General features: G+C 37.9%; 1 protein-coding gene across 2 annotated transcripts; it reads left to right on the plus strand.

The window, feature by feature from the left end:
* Positions 1-400: 400 nt before the first annotated feature.
* usp4 (ubiquitin specific peptidase 4 (proto-oncogene)) lies at positions 401-21,897 on the plus strand. 2 transcript variants are annotated; one of them, XR_013192967.1, is made up of 23 exons: positions 401-787; positions 2,357-2,484; positions 6,208-6,338; positions 6,690-6,816; positions 7,034-7,179; positions 7,282-7,343; positions 7,541-7,684; positions 7,892-8,009; positions 8,208-8,381; positions 8,678-8,836; positions 9,236-9,460; positions 9,543-9,626; positions 10,025-10,119; positions 12,436-12,618; positions 12,708-12,928; positions 13,060-13,284; positions 13,425-13,495; positions 17,000-17,115; positions 17,215-17,364; positions 19,513-19,616; positions 19,968-20,056; positions 20,241-21,165; positions 21,288-21,897. XR_013192967.1 is itself a non-coding variant. In XM_077198162.1 (22 exons), the coding sequence occupies exons 1-22, from the start codon at positions 639-641 to the stop codon at positions 20,361-20,363; spliced, it is 3,024 nt and encodes a 1,007-aa protein (XP_077054277.1). In that variant the 5' UTR covers positions 401-638; the 3' UTR covers positions 20,364-21,897. The 2 variants fall into 2 exon arrangements, 1 of the variants encoding a protein (XP_077054277.1); XM_077198162.1 differs by having other exon boundaries at positions 20,241-21,897.
* Positions 21,898-21,995: the final 98 nt, after the last annotated feature.

Here is a 21,995-nt window from a genome sequence, read left to right on the forward strand (position 1 = left end):
AGACCTTTTTTATTTTGTGGCTGAAATAAGCTTCCATGCGAATCAGACAATTGAACAGAAAAGAAGATGTGTAACCAGACAGTTGATGGCATCATATTTTTCCCCCCTACAATGGAAGTCAATGGTTGCCGTGCGTCAACTGTATGGTTAAAAACATTCTTTAAAATATCTTATTTTCTGTTCAAAATATTGAAAGGAACTCATACAGATAGACCAACTTGAGGGTGAGTTAAGTGCGGCTCTGAGTAAGTGATGACAAACGTTTCATTTTTGGGTAAACTATCCCGTTCATACTGGTTTTGTGAACCGGTTCAACGGATGCATCGAAAAGATCCAACCATTCAAATTTAAAGCTCATTATAATAGAAAATAATTTCAGGAACAATGTAACAAAAAGATCCTCTCGGTCAAAACTTATTATAGCGGCTGACAGGAAAAAGCTGTCAGGGATGCGGACATCAATCTGTTTACAGAGCCCTAACTTTTAATGAAGGCCGTTACAATGTTTATCCACCGCACCTCATTAATGTAATTACTAATCGAGTTCGGCAGCATAGGTACGCGCGCTCCCTCTAGCGCTGCGCGTCCCCTGTATACTTCAGCGCGGTCGCGTTTACTGCGGGTTCACTCGCTACACGATGGCGGAGGGAGGCGGACCCGAGTCGGGTACCGCTTCGGACCCTGACGAGAAGCCGGTGATCACACAGACAACAGTACCGTCCACCGAGAGTCAAAAACAGAGCATCGGTACACTGCTGAAAACGCCACTTCGAAAGGGAGACGAGTGGTAAGAGGGTTTTAAATAAAGCCGAAATCAAGGCACGCTTGTCGGCATCAGCTCAGGCCTAACTGACGGAGACACCGGCTGCCGGAAATCCCTTCACTAGCTGGGCTGTGGACAACCACCTGCTTCGCTAACACCCATAAACTAGCAGGGTCCCTTTATTATCAAGGAGGTGTACACAGCAAGCGTGCGTTTTAATATAATAAAGACTTAATACTAACTTATTTATGTCGTATAGAAAACGAGGAATCTGTCTTGTAGCTAGTTAGCACAGATTAACCAGCCGTACCTTTTATATTTCACCACAACTGTCCACGTTCTTCTGATTAAATGTCTCCTTTATGTAATAATAAGACGTTTTCAGACACGTTAGTAGTTTAAGGGTTGGTAAATAAACGCAACCAGCCCGTTGTTGTTTATCAGTTTTCTGATAACAGCGTCAGGCATGTAAGGCACTTCATTAGCCAAAGCTAGTTAGCCAGGCTAGTTTGTGTTTCTTTGCCGAGTTAAGTGTTATTTTCTGTCAGACGTCAAACTTATTTTAGAGGAACTGTCAAACTAGATTAAAATTACTGTCCAACGTCTCGCTGTGAAGTTGTGGGGAAGACTAAGCTACCTAAACGAGTATTACAGTAAGGCAGTGCTTTGTCATGGCCTCTGGATAACACCCAGTCACTCACAATGTTGTTTGCCAATAGACGAGTTTATGACAGTGATATTAAACACACACTCAAAATACATCAGGAATTAATGGAGCTTAAATGGCAAACGCATATACAATTTTTAGCCTGTAAACCCGTTAGTATATGAAAGTATTTGGATAACCTGTCCACTTTTATTTTGAAAACTGTGTAAGAAGAGACTAGTTACTCACTCTAATGGACATTTAAGTTTCAGTAGGATTTAAAGTACTTTCAGTATATATACTTTTACTAAAACTAATTAATTTAATCAAGCAGGTAACTTCTGTTGTTAGGTAAGGTCACTTTACTCTATTTTTAGATAGAGCTTCATAGTTTAATTAATTAATGAACATTTTTAAATAAAGTCTAGTTTGCCCCATTTTTCTGTCTCTAATGCTCAGTCTTTTCACTGAATTTAACAGATGTTAGTAGCTGTCAGTTTCATAACTTTCCATCTGTTACAATAAATTAATGGTTATGAATTTTCCACTACAACGACAATAAAGATCTCCTTTTCTGTTTCACAGAAGTAAGTCATATGTTAGTAAGCAATTACAATTTTGACTATTGGGCGACCCATCCCTTTTCATTTGGACTTTTGACGTTTCTTATCAAATTATAATGTCTGTCCCTTGGTGGAGTGGAATCAAGTGCTAACAAGCTTATGTAGAGGAACAAGTTCCTACTTTGGATGAGATTAAGACAGACCGTATTGACCTTATTGAATATCCTTATTGACTGCTCTATATTGGTAGATGTGTAACAACACAATAGATATTTGCTTTGCAATCAGTTTGGGCCTAGGCCTTACATTTTAGGAGACAAACACGTTTATTGTCCTTTTTCGCCTGACTTTTACAGATCTCATTCTATTGTTCTACTTGTTTAGGTATTTGATTGACAGTCGGTGGTTCAAACAGTGGAAGAAATATGTAGGCTTTGACAGCTGGGATTTGTACAATGTTGGAGAGCACAATCTGTACCCGGGACCCATTGACAACTCTGGACTCTTTTCAGGTAATGAATGTTGAGTGTTGTGCCTATCTTTGCTTTGCCACACTCACATAGATAGTTGTTGTGAAAAATGGATTTATTTTGCCAGCACTAAAACGTTCTTTTTTAGTTTTGTTGTTATAATACTGGAGACATTTTTATCAGCTTTTAAAAATATGAATGTTTACTCCATTATATATGTGAATATCTGATTCAAAGCTGTGTGGGTAATTTAATTTTAAGGTGCTTACAGACAGTGCTGGACTGGGACTAAAAAGTGGCTCTGGAATTTCTGGCACAGAGCGGCCCACGGTACCCGGTCCGCAACACACCAAACATAACACAACTGCTCATTTTGCGCAGAGCAATTTTTAACACCACTTACCACATTTTAACAATTTAAATATTCAAGTGCACGTAGATGCGAAAGTACCCACGTCTCAGTTTGGTACTCGCGCTTTTTTGAAAAGTTTTGTGCGGAGCAACACACATCCAAAGCACGTGCCCAGAACGCTGCGTCTCAGAACGCGAATAATCTTTCACGTCTTCCTGAGCTTGCACAGATATATTCGCACAAAATTGTCAAATTGCCTGTCTTATCAAGTATAAATTTAAACACAGCCAGTTAAACATTAACGTGTGATTTTGTAACCATATACTGGATCCGTGCAGCTCTTAAAGTGACAGCATCCTAATATTCTTGCTTCTGTCTGTTTTTATATGTTAAAGGTATAGCGGAGGATCTTTCCGAATTTTAGAGAAGACCCGCCCTCTCCAATTTTTTTAAAAATGCACATATGCGCAACACTCTATTTGCTCCCGAGAGGGAACGCCTATTAAACGTGTTGAGTGACCGAGGACTCAAGACATGATATGCAATGGAGAAGTAGCTTGTTGCAATAAATACTATGGTGAACACATTGTAATTATCGAAAATGAACACACAAGGTTTTAGAACATTTCAGCGTGATACCATTTACCATTTGGTCATAAGGCTACTTTAGACAAATTGAGATGTTTACCGTGTCTACGTGGTGCATGACTTGTGCCAGGGCTAGCATCGCTAATCATAGCTTACATTAACTTTTACTAGCAGTGATTTTAAATGGATTTCTCCAAATAGCATGACAAACTTTACCTGTCTAGTAGAATCTTCTCGACTGCGGCATCAGTGGAAGCCCAAGCTGTGCTTTTAGCGCACGCCAGCGTGTGAAATATTCACCCAAAATCACTCTGGTCTTGTTTCTATATTCTGCGGCCTTTCTCTTCTTTTCATACACTTCGTATACATTTTTTCTCTTTCGACCCTCAGCCATTTTCAAAGGAATAGATGAAACCGTAACTCATCACACATAATACACCTGAAAGTGCGCATGCTTAGAAAGCGAAAACTACATAGGGACAACGTAGAATGATTGACACTTAGGTGGACCAATAGTATAGGCTACCCACCCGGAAAAAGAAAATCCTCCGCTATACCTTTAATCAAACATAAGACATAAAAAAATCTCTCGTTGCTCTTGACCAAATAACTGTAATAAGGGTTAATCTGTTTATACAGTAAAGATTATGCAGTGATATTATACATTTGATTGCTATTTCTGTACCCTACCTGAAAATCTAGTTGAGACCTACATGAAAAACCTGCAAAAAACTGTTTATTTCATTTGTATATGTTTTTTCTGTTGTAATTATTTGTGCTATCGCTCGTAATTTGACTACTTGTTCTTATTTTATTACTGACTGTAACAATATTTACAATGTATACGAATTAGGTTAGTAGTTTTTGGTGTCATAACCTTATTTATTAAGGTTACGTGGATCAAAAACAACTAAAACAATAACTAGGCCTATTTCATTTTATTTATCTTTTTTTTTTTTGTGGTGGGGCCAGTGAAAACTTTGTCAGGGCAAGTAAAATATTTGAACCACTGGCCCAACCTCGCAAGTAGAAAAAAATCCTTAGTGTTGAGCCCTGTACTTAACTTAAATGTATAACAATAAATAAATATAAATTATATTTAAATTTAACAAAAATAAAATGATTTGTGCTTCTTAAAATTAATAAATGAATAACAAATAAATGCATGGAATTAGAATAACAAGACATTATAGGGTTGTTACCAATCAGACAAAATCCATCTTTGCACTTCAGAAGTGGCACAGAAGCTGCATCTGAAGTAGCATTTACCCATACTGTTTACAAATGCATAAATGTAACAATATTTTTTTTAAATGAAATTGTGGGGAATAAAATGAAATCGTAAACTAAAACCGCTGGGAAAACTCCCAGGGCTCCAGATGGCCAGTCCACCCCTGCTTACAGAGTATGTAGTTTTGACATTTCAGTCTTAAAGGGATAGTTCACCCCAAAATGTTATTCTTTAACCCTTTCACACGTTCGATCACATCGGTGTGATCAGTCTTGGCTGGTCCCTGGAGCGTACGATCACACCGGTGTGATTAGAACGGTCAGTGCATCACGTGATCAACTGCTAAATTCAAACGTGCTTTCGCGAGTTTGCTGGTGCTGAGCCAGAGAAGGACCCACTCAGTGCTGTCATATATCACAACTATTGAGTGTTTTCAACCACATAATGTTTATTTCAGACATTTAAATACACAAAAGTACTAGCAAAAAAATGATTTTGAGTTTGTAAAATACACACTGATGTCTATGGAAGCGGCAATAATAATCCTTTACATTATAATAAGATGACACGTTTTATTCATATCAGATACACATTGTATAAGTAGCTTTACATTTGACCCTATTCTTCTCCCAGTTCACCGGCCACTTACTTTCATGCATTTCGTGAGAAGTGGAGGAATTGACGTGTAAATCCAACAGATCCGATTCTTTGAACTGTGAAACAAACTAACATGGCGCCGCCCATCGCGCATACAGCTCAACTAACGCGATCGCTATAAAGGTGTTTAAACATCAAAACACATCCACTTGCACATATTTGACAATCGGAATATCAGTGTTTCATGCTATAGCTAATACATTTGTAAATATTTTTAATATAAAAGGGAAAATGACATAAAAGCAGATCATCATTCATTCAGCGCTGTGTTGTGGTTGCGCTGTGTCACGTGACAAGCAATGACGTGTCACCATGGAAACATTAAAGTGACAAGTTCTAAATAACGGTCACCTTGAAAAACTCACGCTGGGGGGTCAGTTAGAATATTTTAAACTTACGTGTGAAAGGGTTAAGTTTTGACCCTAATGTCATCCCAAACTCAACTTTATTTCTTCAGCAGAACACCAAAGGAAATGTGTTTCCTTTCTCTTCCATAAATCACTATTAACCAGATAATTCATATCTTCATGAATCAGATTGATCTGATTCGTGAGTTTAGTTCACTGACTCAGTTATACTCAAACATACTGACACATTTCTTGAGTTAACAGCACAGTGGAGGGGAAGATTGTCATTGACTAATTACTTAAATTGATGTTTATCACCCAAAGCTATCATGTGACTTTGGAAGACTTGGAATATATTTGTGTAGGTATTTTTATTGGTGCTTTTCATTCTTTTTGAAGCTTGAAATCTCCTTCCAAAGCGACAAGTACATTTTCCAAAATCTATCCTTTGTATTTTATTGAAGGAGGTACATTTCACCACTATTTTCTGAGCCTAGCCTGGCTTATTCTGTTTGATAGTACAGTGTGGTGTGTTAAAGGGTTCTAACGTGTTTTTCTAACGATTTCCCCTTTTTCTCTCTGTATCATAGATCACGAGTCCCAGACGTTGAAAGAGCATCTCATAGATGAGTTAGACTATGTTTTAGTGCCTACAGAGGCCTGGAATAAGCTGGTCAGCTGGTATGGCTGTCTGGAGGGTCAGAAACCCATCATCAGAAAGGTTCCCCCTATTTCTTTGTTTTGCTCTGTTGCTTTATCTCTTTCTTTATTTGTGATGCTCATAATGTAGGATTAATTAAAAAATTTGCTTGCTATTTAAAATTTCATCTTTTTCAGATTGTGGTAGTCTCTTTGTTTTTTATTGTCCTTTTTGATGCCTTAATCACTCATGTATATCAGACATGGGTAAATAAACACAGGCAGGGTTACATGGTTATTATTTTCATGTGGTAATTGCATTGAAACAGTTAATGATTTAATTAAGGTATGTTGAGTTGAGATGCAGATTGAAATGCTTTGAATGCTTTTCTATTGCTATGTCTTTAATTGTTTTTGAAAACGTGTTTTCCAGGTTGTTGAACATGGAATGTTTGTGAAGCACTGTAAAGTGGAAGTGTATTTGCTTGAGCTGAACTTATGTGAAAATGACAACATGGAAAAAGTTGTCACCCGCCATTTCAGCAAAGCAGACACTATAGGTATGAGATTAATAAGAAAATATCCGTTTTCCTCCTCAGTAATATTTGCATCACTGATTTGATCCATTATCACAGTTAATGAAAACTAAAACTGTTCATTCATTTGAATTGTTTACAGCTATTATAAGCAGCTCTGCATGTGGTTTTCCTTTCAGTTCCAGCTCAAAATTGCTCAAAAATTGTCTGTACATTAAATTTTTTTTTTGTGTGTGTCTAGATACTATTGAGAAGGTAATGAGGACTTTATTCGACATCCCATCTGAAAAGGAAACTCGTCTTTGGAATAAATATATGAGTAACACTTATGAACAACTTAACAAGCTTGACAGCACTGTACAGGACGCAGGGCTTTTTCAGGGGCAGGTAAACCATTGCGCTTTATTCCATTCCAGTTGTGGTTGGTTTGAGGCTGATTGACATTTTCAGAGGGTTCATGAATTGACATCAATCTCATCTGTTCCTCAGGTGCTTGTTATAGAGAAGAAGAATGAGGATGGCACATGGCCCAGACAGACCTGTCATTCCAAGTATGTACATGCAAGTTTAGGTTGTTCTCACACTTAAGCAGCTTAATGTTAAAAAGCTGCTAGTTTCAGAACTGGAGTAGTTTTATCAGTTAATTATTGGAAGTTTTGTTTTAAATCAGTTACTTTGTCTTGCCAGTAATTCGTTATTCTAAAATTGCTTTGAATAACCCAAACAGAATTCTTTGATTTATGCTTAGGTCCAGTACTTCCACCTCTCGGAATTATACAACCTCCCCAAAACTCTCTTCAAACTCATCTGCTACCATATCCTCTACAATAACAAATGGGGATAGCAATAGCAACTCTGGCTACATGCTGAACAACAGCACTTCTGGTAACAGGTCAGCTTGAACATTATATAACATAAAACTATTTCAAATTACTCCACAGTTATTTTAGTTCCTTAATGAGAGAATTTAAACAGGGAACTGAAACAAGGTTTCAGGTTTCCTGTATTCAGCATTTGACCGATTGTGGTGGTCTAAATAGGTTTAAATTGTGCTGTTAACTCAGTGAATGTCTTTACTAACCCACCATATCTGTTGCAGATTGGGAAGTTATAACTCCTACAGCTCCTCTTACAGTTACAGAGAATCTGCCGCTCAACCAGGCCTCTGTGGTCTGAGCAACCTGGGCAACACCTGCTTCATGAACTCTGCCCTCCAGGTACTCAAGTGCATATGCATTGCATGTTTTGAAATGTGAAATTTGCTTTCTTTGCTCATGGGCACTTGTTTCAGCTGATGCCTGTTGGTAGAAAAAGATGGGCCCAGATGGTGTAGTTATGACATCTAGCAGTTAGCTTGATCCTGCTAACCAGCCAAACCCTTATTCCTTGATAGACAATTTTCATTTTAATTCCAGTGCCTGAGCAATACTCCCCCTTTGACGGAATATTTCCTGGAGGACCGGTATGAAGCTGAGATCAACCGGGAAAATCCATTAGGGATGCGAGGGGAGATTGCAGAGGCCTATGCAGATCTGGTCAAACAGAAGTGGCTTAGTCGGAGCAGTTACGTGGCTCCACGCACTTTTAAAGTGAGTGTATCTGTGTTTGATAAGTTACTCTGGAAGTCAATTTACATTTCCAACACACAAGTTTCTCCTCTCTCTGTTCAGGACTTATTTAGTAAGATTATGCCTGAAAAGATTTTGGATTTTTTATCATATATTAATTAAAAAAAATCTTGTAAAATATTACTTGCTATTTTTGTTTGTTTGGTTTTATTGTATTTTTTTATGATATCTGTATTTTTGTAATTGAATTTTTGCCATGAAATAGCCTTGGATGGTGACATGGCACTAAATAAAACAATCTGAATCTCTCTGTTCAGACCCAGGTGGGTCGGTTTGCCCCGCAGTTCTCAGGGTACCAGCAACAAGACTCTCAGGAGCTGCTGGCCTTTCTGCTAGACGGCCTTCATGAGGACCTTAACCGTGTTAAGAAGAAGCCTTACCTGGCCCTGAGAGATGCTGAGGGACGGCCTGATGAGGTAAACCTCACATCATGTGTAAACCACAAGAAGAAATGCATTTTAGTTAAAAAAACTAATTCAGAAGTAGTCAAAACAACCAGGATAAAACTATAATGCTGCACAAGTCCTGAAAAGTGTAGCCAAAGCATTTTGATGGCCCCTGGTGGCTGGCTGCATTATAGGCCATAAACCCCACCCTCACCATGTAATCGAATGTGACGAGACAAACTAAATCCAGCACTTAACACTTAAAATAATTTTTTAAAAGATGTTTTGCCATTTTTTAAGGTCTAATCACGCAGATATATGTTCAAGTGGTTTTAGTTAGTTATTTGATGCTGTAAAAACGGGATGTAACATGAAGGCCCTTAAACTGAAGAATGTTGCTTGACTTGTGGGTATCTCATTTGTCTGTAGATTGTAGCTAAGGAAGCATGGGCGAATCACCGGTTGCGGAATGATTCCATTATCGTGGACATCTTTCATGGCTTGTTCAAATCTACGCTGGTCTGCCCAGAATGCTCCAAAGTTTCCGTTACCTTTGACCCCTTCTGCTACCTCACGCTGCCCCTGCCCATGAAAAAGGATCGCACTATGGAGGTGTTCCTGGTCCGCACTGACCCCCAGTTCAGACCCATGCAAGTAAGACTCGTTTTCCTGAAAACGCTCAGGCACAGGTTTTGGTTCAAGATGTGAGCTAAAAGATCCATTTGTTATCTTCCAGTACCGTGTAGTGGTGCCCAAAATGGGTGTTGTAGCAGACCTGTGCAGTGCTTTGGCAAGGCTATCTGGACTTCCTTCAGAGAATGTAAGACTTTTTCTGTTCCTAGCATTTCAGCCTAACAATTACCTTTCCATTATTTATGATTCTTAAAGAGATAGTTCTCTCAAAAATAGAAAAATTGGTCTGCTGTACCAAACCCATATAGCTTTCTTGAAATAAAGCATGTTCATTTTAGGGTCTTTTTTCTTTTGGAGTTTGAGAGGACTAGGTCACTGTATTCTTGCATTTAATTGGAAACGAGCATTTCATTTTGCGTTTTATTTAAAAAAAAAAGTCATATGAATTTGAGGCAAAATGAGGTTGAGTAAATCATGGCTGTTTTCACTTTTTGGATGAAAAATTTCTACCTGTGTCTTCATAACATTGGCTTAAAGTTATAGTGGACAGTCTGAGACTTAGTATTCCTGCTTTGACTCTTCTAGATGGTTGTGGCAGATGTTTACAATCACAGATTCCACAAAATCTACAAACGGGATGATGGTCTCAATCAAATAATGGAGAAGGATGACATTTTTGTGTAAGCCATCTCTTAAATTCAACTTACCAATACTAGGGATGCTCCGATCAGGATTTTTGCAGCCGATACCGATAGCCGATTTCTTGTCATGGTGATCGGCCGATACCGATCCCGATACCGATGCTTAATATACTTAATATAGGACAGAGATAAATACAAACAAAATGGAGCAGTCTCATGCAGCCCACAAGGTTAAATTAAACATTGTCCAATAGTAAACTTTGGAGGACAACATAAACATGTAATCACCTAAAATAGAGAAGTCTGATGTAACTTAAACCTTGTCCAATACAAGTCTGAGCAGGACAAAAATTAAATAAATAAATAATTTAAACTCCTTAAAGAACAAATTGGAGTAGTTTGATGCTACTCATTAGAAGGGATGGGCATTTCAAGCAAAAATAATATTCAAAGATGGCTTGGTATTATTTGATTATTATTCGAAAATCGCACCCCTCCCCGTTATGCTCGCACACATGCATGTATAGGCCACACACGAGAAAAGCGGAGTGCTCTGACATTTAAATATATCTTAAAAACGTAAATATTTCATATTTGTTTTATATAATATAATGTTCTTTTTATTTCATCTATGGTGATTATATGAAAAGGGAACCGCATGAGATAAGGTAAGATAGGATCATAAGACAGGAGACATTTGGAGTGAGTCAGACATGATTTTGACCACTTAATTAAGTTTTGTTTTGTAGAAAGCCATTTTTTAAAGTGAATTTTGTTTTGTAAAAATTGTATCTTAATTTCAATCAATGTTTCATCAACCAATTGGCTGGATTTAATAAATAAGAAGCGAAATATAGCAGACAATATAGGATACGGAGGCGCCCGTGCGTGAACTGGAGCGCGTCTCATAAATGAACCGAAACTCAGCGTATAAGATACTTTGCCTCACAGACCTGAGAACGTGTAGAAACTAGGGCTGTCATGATGTTAGATTTTTCACACCACGGTTATCGTGGCCTAAGTAATTCCCGATATCGATATATCGCGATATCTATAGAAACCATGGGGGAAAAAATGTCAAATTAATTTTTACTTTGTTTATTTAATTTTTCTTTTTTTGCATTTTTACTTCTTGTGTTCTCAATATTTTAATGCAATTTTTTGTGAAGTAAGACAAGCATGTGAAGTATATCTGGTTTCAAACTGGAGCGAAACACTGTCTGAATATTGCCTGAATAACTGAAAAGCTCTTAAACCTATTGTTGCGCCGGTGCAAGTCATGCAGATTTGAACAAAACAAAACAAGTGCAAATACGAAAATAAGACGAGCAAAGAAAACAGAGTATTTGATCATCACCCTTTATTTAAAAATATGAAAACAGAAACCCGCTGTTAACAGGTTAGTCACATTTCCCATTCCGTGACTAGTAAAATAATCGCAATTTACTCTCTGTAAAATAGCGTAATCCGCAGAGTGATGGACACGGAGATGGGTAAAAAGGTTGATGGCTAAACATTCTGCAGATTGGGTTTAAGGGGGTCGCACACGGACGAGAAGCGTAGCTCTGCGCCGCGCCGCGTGAAGCACACCGGACGCGCACTTTCTCAGTTCATGGCCAGCAATATTGTTCTGCTTAAGGACATTATGAAATTAAGATAATGTCTTAAAGGACAACGCTCCTCCACATGAAATTCCTTTGAAACATACATGGCAAATAGCTATTTTTTTTCATTGTTTCTCGACACATCAAAGTAATTTCACAACGGTGATGACATGACTGCCAAATCATTTAAGTCCCCACGCATCATGCACCTTCTCACGTTTTGACGTAATCAAATTGTGATCGGTTTGTGAGATCGGCCAATTTTAGTGAATACGGATCGAGTCATAAAATGTGAATATCGGCCGATGCCGATCGATCGGAGTATCCCTAACCAATACTGTTCAAAAGTTTGGGATCGGTAAGATTTTCAATGTTAAGTCTCTTATGCTCACCAAGGCTGCATTTATTTGATCATAAATAAAGTAAGAACCGTAATATTGTTGAAATTTTATTCGTTTTACATAACTTTATTTTTTAATTGAATACATTTTAAAATGTAATTTATTATTGTGATGGCAAAGCTGAATTTTCAGCAGCCATTAATTTCAAAAGAACAGCATTTATTAGAGATGGTGTTTTTTTGGATGTTTTTATAACATCTTACTTGCTGATTAAAAAAATCTTAATGACCCTAAACTTTTGAATGCTTATGTTTTTTCTTTTGAGTTGTATTACATACTGTAGGTTTTGCCAGTTTAGCTGCGTATGTTTTAGTTAGTGGTCTTTCACTGATTGTGTCTTTGTGGTTTAGTTATGAGGTGTTAGAGGAAGATAGTGAGAGGATGAACCTGCCAGTGTACTTCAGAGAGAGGCATGCTAAGCACAGTGGAGGCTCTTCAGGCACACTGCTCTTTGGCCAGCCTCTCCTCATAACCGTCCCGCGCCACAACCTCACCGTGGATACGCTCTATGAGCGCGTGCTGGAGAGGATCGGGTTGGTATTCTGCTTTATTGGTCTATTCTAATGTTACACTGATTCTGTCATTTCACACTTGGTTGACATTTTATTCTCTTTTGTTTTAGGCGTTACGTTAAACGTTCACAGGGAACCATTACAGACAGCCGAGCATCTGCCTCAGCCACATCATCTAGCAGCAGCCAATCACCAGAATGCCTGGCTTCAGTGTCCACTCACAGCACAGGGCTGAGTAGCTGCAGCAGCCCAGTTTCAGATGGAGCTTCCTGCAGCGCTGGATCCAACAGCAGCAACCACTCCAGCAACGGCCCCAATGGAGTCTGTGATGGTAGGACACTCCAACTTGTTATAGAGCTCCCAAATGCTGTATTCATAGTTATCCATTTTAGATTTGATTTTTTTTTTTATCCCGCCAGACATCTGACACAGGTCTGATTTTGTTGTATGCATGTGTTTTAGGCGATGAGGAAGCCATGGACCACCAGGAGAGTCCAGAACCAGAAAACAGCCACTCAGACACTGTGGAGGGAGAGGAGGATTCTGAACCAGAGAATGGGCCCAATAGTAGCGGTGGAAAATCTTTTACTTCTCGGCCAAAACTCTTTTCTTTCAGCATGGTCAATTCCTACGGCACAGCCAACATCAGTTCTCTCCCGTTTGATGGCAATCTCCTAAAGCTCACAAGTAACTATCACATTTTTTACATTTCATACAAAAAATTAATCGGGTAAATTATTAAATGTGAAACATTTTTGTCTGTGAACTCTTTTGGATCACTTGCATTATATCCTTAAGTCAAAACTGATAGATATGCCTTTCTTCAGCTCACTCAACAGTAGCCATTGATTGGGACTCAGACACGAAGAAACTATGTTACGATGACCAGGAAGCTGAGGTAATGATCTCCATTCCACTAACTGTTCAAAACTTCACAACTTTTTAAATGTTCGGGGTCAGTAAGATTTCTTTTATGCTCACCAAGGCTGCATTTATTTGATAAAAATCTAAATAGTAATATTGTTCAATATTGCAATTTAAATAACCTATTATGCTTTAAAACAAAATGTGTGATTTTGTTTTTGGGGTCTGCTAGAACAGGATTTCATGCTTGAATGTTCAAAAAACTCATTATTCTTCCCAGTCTGTCAGTAACGCTCTGGGGTGGACTTCCCAAAAGCATCGTTAGCCAACTATGGTGGCAAGTTTCGTTGTTATCAGCATAGTTCAACGAGTCAGTGTTTCCTGAAACCATCGTTCCAATGTACATTCGCAAACAGCATCGCAAAGTTTTGTGGTTTGATCGACAGCACTCAACCTGTGGTTAGGAGCGTAGTTTCTTGTTTGCATGACATGTGGACTCAATAAATCCTTATCTTGAGCCAAATAAGCAAGCTGACATTCAGTACAATCTGTATCTTTTATTTCGAATGCATACAAATGTAATTACGTTATTTTAGTTTGTAAAGAGATTCAAAGCGTCGTTTTTGATGAGTGCGCATGTGCGAAGGTGCTCTAGTACAGTGTTTCCCAAACTTTTTTCAGTCGAGGCACCCTTTGAAAATTTTAAAAAATTTGTGGCACCGAACACTAGTGTTGTCACGATACTACTTTGATACTATACCTTGAAATGTATTGATTTTCAATACCACAGGGAATAACTGCCGTATATAGGCCTACTGTCATATAAATATTTTTTAATATTATCAATTTTTTTGTCCATCCATTTAAAGTCTAGGAAATCATTAATTTCTTCTGCAGAGATCACTTTACATGATGACATATTTATTAAGGCTTTTATTCATAATTCAGCAAAACATTGCTCAATTACCATTGCAAATCTCACCTAAATGTTTGCTCACTCAGTGTAGGCCTATTTGTGTTTTTATATTGGGATAATTTTGTTATAATTGCACAAGATAGCTTGTTTTTAATATATTTTATAATGTAATAATTTCACAGTTAATCTCCAAATTAATGTATAAACAACATAAAGACAGTATATTTTAAATAATTGTTTAATGGCATCTTTTTTATGAATGAAGCCCAGTATCACTGAAACCAATACTGCTACTGATGTCAGGAAATACACAGAAATTGAATAAAGTTATCAAACACTTTACAGTCTTCACTGCATAAATAATAAATTAAATATAGATGAATCCTTATTAAAGCTACAAGCGTTCTTTAGTCAAGAGCAGTGAGTAATTTTCTCTGTTACCTGTTCTTTGATTCTGTTGTCACTGCTGCACTTTTTTATCTCACACGCGTCACATCTTCTCACAACTCTATTTAAGATTTTAACTAATTTAAGACTGCTCTCATGAGGATACTCAACAAAACGGACATTTTGACATAACTGTGTGTTTTTATTCGTTCAAGCACGAAAGAGAAGTCGATTCTGGCACGTGATGCGCGTCGTCCTGTGTCAGCAGGACATTCACAGACAGCGTTCTCTTTTGTCTTTTCGCGGTTGCATGGTTTAAAAGCATTTGCATGAATAAGAACGTGATTATATAATGTAAGGCTAGCCAAAGGATGACAGAAAAAAAACCGGATGCTGCGTTAATTGTGTTTAAATATTTTTTAAAGCGTAAAACTGAAAAACATGAATCGCACGCGTTACCGTTGACAGCAGCACGGACATAACCGATGTGTTTGTGAATATGCGGCAAGACGGACGTTGTGACAATGTTTCGTGTGTATTTGACCGTAAGCGCAACAAGCCATGAAAAAGAGGCAGCTTTATGTGTGGACGCTGGGAATGAAGCACGAGAATGAAATCATGAGGAAGCCCCGCAATTCAACGAACGCAGAAAACTTATGATTTGCATTTTTTATTATAAATTTGTGTGCATTATTTATTGTTATTAGACGCTTCCGACGATGCGAGATTGACACATTTTTTTTTTTTTTTTTACACATTTTAGCAATTTAAAAATGTTTAATGGAGTTTTTACACGGCACCCCTGCTCTCGCCAGAAGGCACCCCGTTTGGGAAACGCTGCTCTAGTACGTAAGAACGAGGAAATAAAAAAATAAAGGAAATAAAGCAAAATAACTGAGAAAAATTAGATATAGCGCTCAGATGCCATGTCTGTAATTTATAGCAAAACATTAACTACCATTAATTTGATCTCAAACAGATTAATTAAAATTAGTTATTACTCCACCAGAAGCGTGACATCATTAACCAACGTGGTTCAACGACTAGTTTGCTACAATAAAGTTTCGGGAAACAGTCATGACCATAACCGTGAGTTTCAACCAAGCGGCAACCTTCCTCTCTTGAAACACGGAAGTGACTTTAACTCCAATTGATTGGCTGCCCCCCCCCTATGTTAAAATGCCTTACTTAATTTTACAGCCTGGTGCAAAAAGTGGTGTTGTTCTATATAGCTAATTTTGCCCTTCATGACAACTGTGAGGGAGGTGAATTGTTTTATAACTCATCCGTTTTAAATATATTAAGCCTGAAAGTTCTGCATAATTAAGGCCATGGTCACTTGAGTGACAGGTGGAGTGTCGCTGCTGTCACTAGCCGTTAGGGGTGGGTGATATAACCTCAAAATGATATCACGATATTTCAAGTTTTTTGTTACGATACCAGCCCGAACACTATTCATTTTCTGTAGTATTTCTGAATAGTGTTTAAGTAATCCAATGTCAAATAAATCTGATAGTCTTGACAAAATTAGTCCTGACTAAATCAAATACATAGGTTATTAATTCTGATTTCTTTTGTTGTTTTGACAACAACATTAAGGACAGACACACATGGCTGCTGTCAGTTTTAGAGCTATTGCACAGATCCATAACTGTTTTCATCACACTGGCTGTCACACTGTCACATTCGTTTTATGCTTATTTATGACGTAACCGACTGTTTACGAGTTTACTAACCAAGACTGAAATTTTGACACAATTTTGCGTGTTTTTTCCCGCTAAAGCGATATAATCCACGAAAAGAACTTAAAGTTACTTAAAAGTTACTCGTGAGCTGTTTGTGGCGACTTTAACGTTTCTGCACACTTTTTAAAGTAAAATGTTAGTCTTTTTAAGACCCAAAGAAATCAAAATTAATACTTTGCATTAGGGGTGTGCAATAGAAACAGTGCTGCTGATATAGAGAATAACTCTCTTAAGAGTGGACTTTGTGCTTTGCAACTTTGCAGATCTTTTTCATGCTCAAATCGGCTAGTTGATGTGGTGTTTAAATGACTAGTTGATTAATCTATGTTGAGCAAGTCCTGTGTATTTGACATCTAGTAAGATGTGACAGTGGTCATCTGGTCAAAGATTTCTTGTCATAATCCTCACAAAAATGGACTAGTCGGCCATCTTTCCTTTTAGCTACCTAAGTGTCCTTGGACATTAATGTGACATTAAAGTCTCTCCCCAGGCCTATGATAAACATGAGAGTATGCTACATGCTCAGAAGAAGAAGACCACAGTAGCTTTACGAGAATGCATCGAGCTCTTTACTACAATGGAGACCCTAGGAGAACATGACCCCTGGTGAGGAGCCCCTGCTTTCCAAGGTTAAGTGTGTTACCAAAGTTTAACCACATTTAGTGCAGTTGTATTGATGTATATGTTTGCTGTGCTGCTCTATAGGTACTGCCCCACGTGTAAGAAACACCAGCAGGCCACAAAGAAGTTTGACCTGTGGTCTCTCCCACGCATTCTGGTTGTCCATCTGAAGCGTTTCTCTTACAACCGCTGCTGGAGAGACAAGCTCGACACGGTCGTGGACTTTCCAATTAGGTAAATCACTTGTGAGACTACAGCTGCAGATGACAATCATGATGGATGGATGGATCAATTAAGTGATGGATGTTTATTTATTTAACTACTCTTAATGGTGTTCATTCTAAATTATATAATAGCTTAAAGGTTCTTTATGTAACTTTTTTACTCTACTAAAGCATAAAAATACCATAATATGTTTGCAGATATTTAGGAAACATGCTGTTCACATACTCGTTTCTCTGAAAAACATTTCTACAGCCAGTTATTTTACTTATTATTTTACACGTTCTGTGTTGTCAGTCGGGTTTTGTTTTGGTCAGTGTGATCTCGTCCACTGCCTGTTCACCCAATAGTATTTCGACACCCCAGGATGTCAGGTGGCAGGAACCACAGTGTATTGGAAATGAGCAAACAAACTGGTCAGAGATGGCAGATTCCACACAACCTAAAAAGCCTCGGTATCCATCTAAAAATCTCTATGAACAAGAGCATCTCTGATTTTTTAAAATTTGGACTGCATTGGACTGTCATTCTTACAGACATCACCTTAAAGCGTGTAATCATTCTCGAAAAGAGCATGGGATTTGTCAGGGGCGACATGCAAGCCAAAATTCTAGGGGGGGCACAATCTTCGACGTTCTGAAAATTTTAAAATTCTGGCTGCTAAACATACCCTTTCAATGCAGTTTGGGAGGGACAGAAATACCTTAACGGAGCTAGCAGAAACCCTCCTCTATCTGAGGACTAAGTTAACGTATCTATTTTGTAAGTTTAAGTAAAAGACAGGTTGATGAAAGAACTGTAAGATCAAATTCAAAAGGTTTTGAAGTCTACTTCATTAAAGCATGTTTACACACACACTGTACACTTAGGCCTACAACACATGATTTTAAAAACAGTACCATTGCAGTTTTTATGTTATGATTTTAAATTTGTATGTGACCTAAGAACGATTTTACATTAAAGGTACATAAAGGTGCTGAGGTCTGACTTCTCTGAAATTAAGTTATTTTAATATTAATATGTGATGAAGGACTTTGAAAGAAGTTTGACAGATTTCAGTGCTGAATAAAGTCAACACTACCCCGTTTATCTGTTAATATTTGACAGAAATGTAAAAAAAGTAATCAAATCAAATGTAATATGTAACATTACTTTAGTAAAATCATTGAAATACTGTAGTTACACTGCTCATTGTTATATTTTAAATAATGAACTTGTAAAGAGTAATTTATGAGCTAACAGTAAAGCTAGTAACTTGTAACTTGTACATTTAACCTACTATGGCTTATTGGCTTTGTATGGCAGGCAGTAACGTTAGCCAATTAGCTACGCACGTAGCGCTCTTGATTTGATATACACAGACACCATACATACATTTGAGTCGTTATAGGCTCTGGTAATTATGGAGCATAGTAGGAATAAAGTTGTGACAAAAAAATTATCAGGGAGGAAAAATCTGAGGGGGCACGTACACTTTGAATGGGCATGACGCCACTGGGATTTGTCCCTTAAATTACGACTCCAGTGTGTGCCCTCTTCATGTAAAGCGCTTCTGTTAATTTCCCACCAGATGGTGCCAAATTCTCTCCTTACCCACACAGAAATAGGTTTTCATTGTCTTAGGCCAGTTTCGGGATGGCATCTGACTTCAGGTGAACATTTGCATTAGTACATTTTTTTTTTTTTCATTATAAGTTCATTTTAGTTATACAGTAACATACATTCATTGCATACAGAATATTGACACTTCAGATACGAACAATATCACACTTTTGGGCAACTTGTTTTTCTCGCCATGATATTTGCCTTGAGCATTTGGCATTCATCCCATTTGGCTCTTGGTCATCTCACTGAACAGGAAGCTGGAAAGAGTGCACAGAATTCAGGTGCATTGCATCAGGTGTCAGTTTCTGGGAAGCTGAGTCATGCTTGCCTGGACAGACAAACCCATCCATTGTTCATTGTGGTAAATGGAGTAGACAGTACTGGTAGTCTAGTTCTAGTACATGGATGTATTGATAAAAAAAAAAGTGTATAAAATAATGAATTCCAACTGACACGCTTTCTGTTTATGAAAGCATGCACATTTTTTTTTTTACTTAAACTTCTGGAATTTTAATATCTTCATGTTTTTAAATGAATGTTAACTTTCTTACACAGGGACTTGAACATGTCAGAGTTTGTTTGCGACCCCAAAGCTGACCCATATGTCTATGACCTCATTGCTGTTTCCAACCATTATGGCGGAATGGGTGGAGGCCACTGTAAGTCACTCTCACTGCTTGTCTCCCATTATTTCATAACTCTGTAATTCCCTTTTAGTGAAGTCACATGCTATCTATTGTCCTTTATCTTTTTATTCTTTCTTTTACAATCATATCGATACATAACTGGCCAACTCACAGGTTGTGTCAGCAGCCCTTTATTTGCCCTTTATCACTTATTCCTTTCAACTCAGCTATCTCATGTTTGACAGATTTCTACAGAAACTTTAACACCGAGTTGATCATTTACATATTTGTCATTGTATTGCTGCCTGGAAACGATCATTTATTCAGTTTGTTTTGGATTACGCAAGTTCAGCGGTTGAGCAATACGTTTCATTCATCTTGCAGACACGGCATACGGCAAGAACAAGATGGATGGAAAATGGTATTACTTTGACGACAGCAGTGTGTCTGCTGCTACTGAGGATCAGATTGTGGTGAGACTCTTTAAACTTCTACTCTTTCCCTTTTATTAAAATATATATACTTTGCCATCCTTTTCAGACTCATAAAGCATTCCTTTGGTTAATGAATCTCAAAGAGACATTGTCGTCCCATAAAGGAATTGGCGATTTGCGGTTTGCACACTGACTCAAAATTGTCTCTTTTTGTTCTCCACAGACTAAAGCAGCCTACGTGCTTTTTTACCAACGTAGAGACGCAGACACACCGTCCAAATCCACCCCCTCCGCATCACTAGGCGGAGCTTCAGAGACCCCGGACGACCACATGGACACCAACTGATTTTCTTTTAGTCTTTCAAGGACTGGCACTGAAACAAAAACTACATAAAGATGAAATCAACAATGCATCGACGCACATCCCTGGCTACTTCAGTGACTATTAAAGGCTCACAAACAGGCCCTCTGTTTTTAGCTTTATTTTATTTTATTTTATTTCACACATGCGTCTTTATCAAGAGCCAAAAAAGAATATTAATAATAAATAAAGAGAATTTTAGTTTGAAGCGTGACATGAAAGACTTTATTCTTGGACCTCGATGCCTGCTGATTATAGAAGGTTGTTTCTTTTAGTCTGAAATGAGAATGAGGATGAAACGGCAATATAAACCTCTCTTTGGACGACATGAATGTTAGGTGAAATAGATCAGGAGAGGGGAAATGCCTAAAAATAGACTATGTATGCAACATTACGCTTCTCTGAAATGTTAAATTATGCCTCTACCCACTCACGTTGGACTCTAGCTATCAGCATCTTGTAACATGTGCCTCCTGTGAAGAATAGACTCTCTGTGTTTAATAACTTAAGCGTGTGGTGACAAGCACAGAGATTCTCTCAGAGAAGCTTGCGCTCTTATATTAAATATTGTCTCCAGGTTTCCTTTATCCTCTCACAAGCCACAAGTTTTGTTTAAATATGCCATGCCGGAGAGTGTTGTCTTGAAATATTTCAGAGCTTTATCACAATGTTAGGTTTATTATCATGTTTATTTAGGGCGAGGCTGATTTCTAATACATTCACACACAGCCTTCACACCCCAAAAGCTGTGCAAAAGGAAGCTTAAGAATCAGTGGAACAGGTGAACGTAAGTCACGGCCGTGCCCCAAAACAGTTTCAAAGCATCTCATTTCTGATCTGATGGATTGTGCTTTAATAATACTCCTTTTTTTCTCTTTATGGTGGATGTTTCTCTCTAAATGGCTTCAGTCCAGAGAAATATGGAGTCTGCTTGTAACACTTGAACAGGTATATGTACAAAACAAAGAGGAACACTAAGAATGGCCATTGTTTTAATTAAGAACAACCTTAAAGATGCAGCTGTCATTATTACTGATGCACTGTGTTTAGATGTGGCATCATGTGTGTCGGATGACAACTCGACAAGTGCTTCATGATGCTAAGAACATGATACACAAAGCATATTCTTTTTTCTGTGTGACAAAACAGCATGCAAATTTTGAAATCTGCAAAATAACTAGATGGTTGCTCCTTGTGTTTACCTCTCTATGGTATTAGCAGTCACTGACTGGTAAAGCCACGCTTGTTATGGAAAAAGAGCTATAAAATTCAGGACTTGAACTGATCATTGACTCAAGTTACCCCCCCGCGGCTCCTACATCGGTAAAACACGCATTTAAACATTTTTGTTTGTTTTGTAATTTCATAGACCTTTCTTGCATAGATGTACATTATCATAATCTGGGGCACAGTACATAGCTGCTTTGTGTTCTATTTATCATGCCAAGATGTGCAACACCAGATTTTGATTAAGCCTATTTGAATTGAAAATATAATAAAATGTGGAAGCCTGGTTATAGATAATGGCTTTGTTTTTTTTTTCTTTTACAAGTTTAGTTTAAGCCAATCAATTTGTTTCAGATTAATCATGAATCCTGATCTACAGCATCAGTCTCA

Source organism: Siphateles boraxobius, unplaced genomic scaffold (assembly GCF_051911475.1).
Source record: "Siphateles boraxobius isolate OS27281-9 unplaced genomic scaffold, OSU_SipBor_1 41, whole genome shotgun sequence".
Classification (NCBI taxonomy): domain Eukaryota; kingdom Metazoa; phylum Chordata; class Actinopteri; order Cypriniformes; family Leuciscidae; genus Siphateles; species Siphateles boraxobius.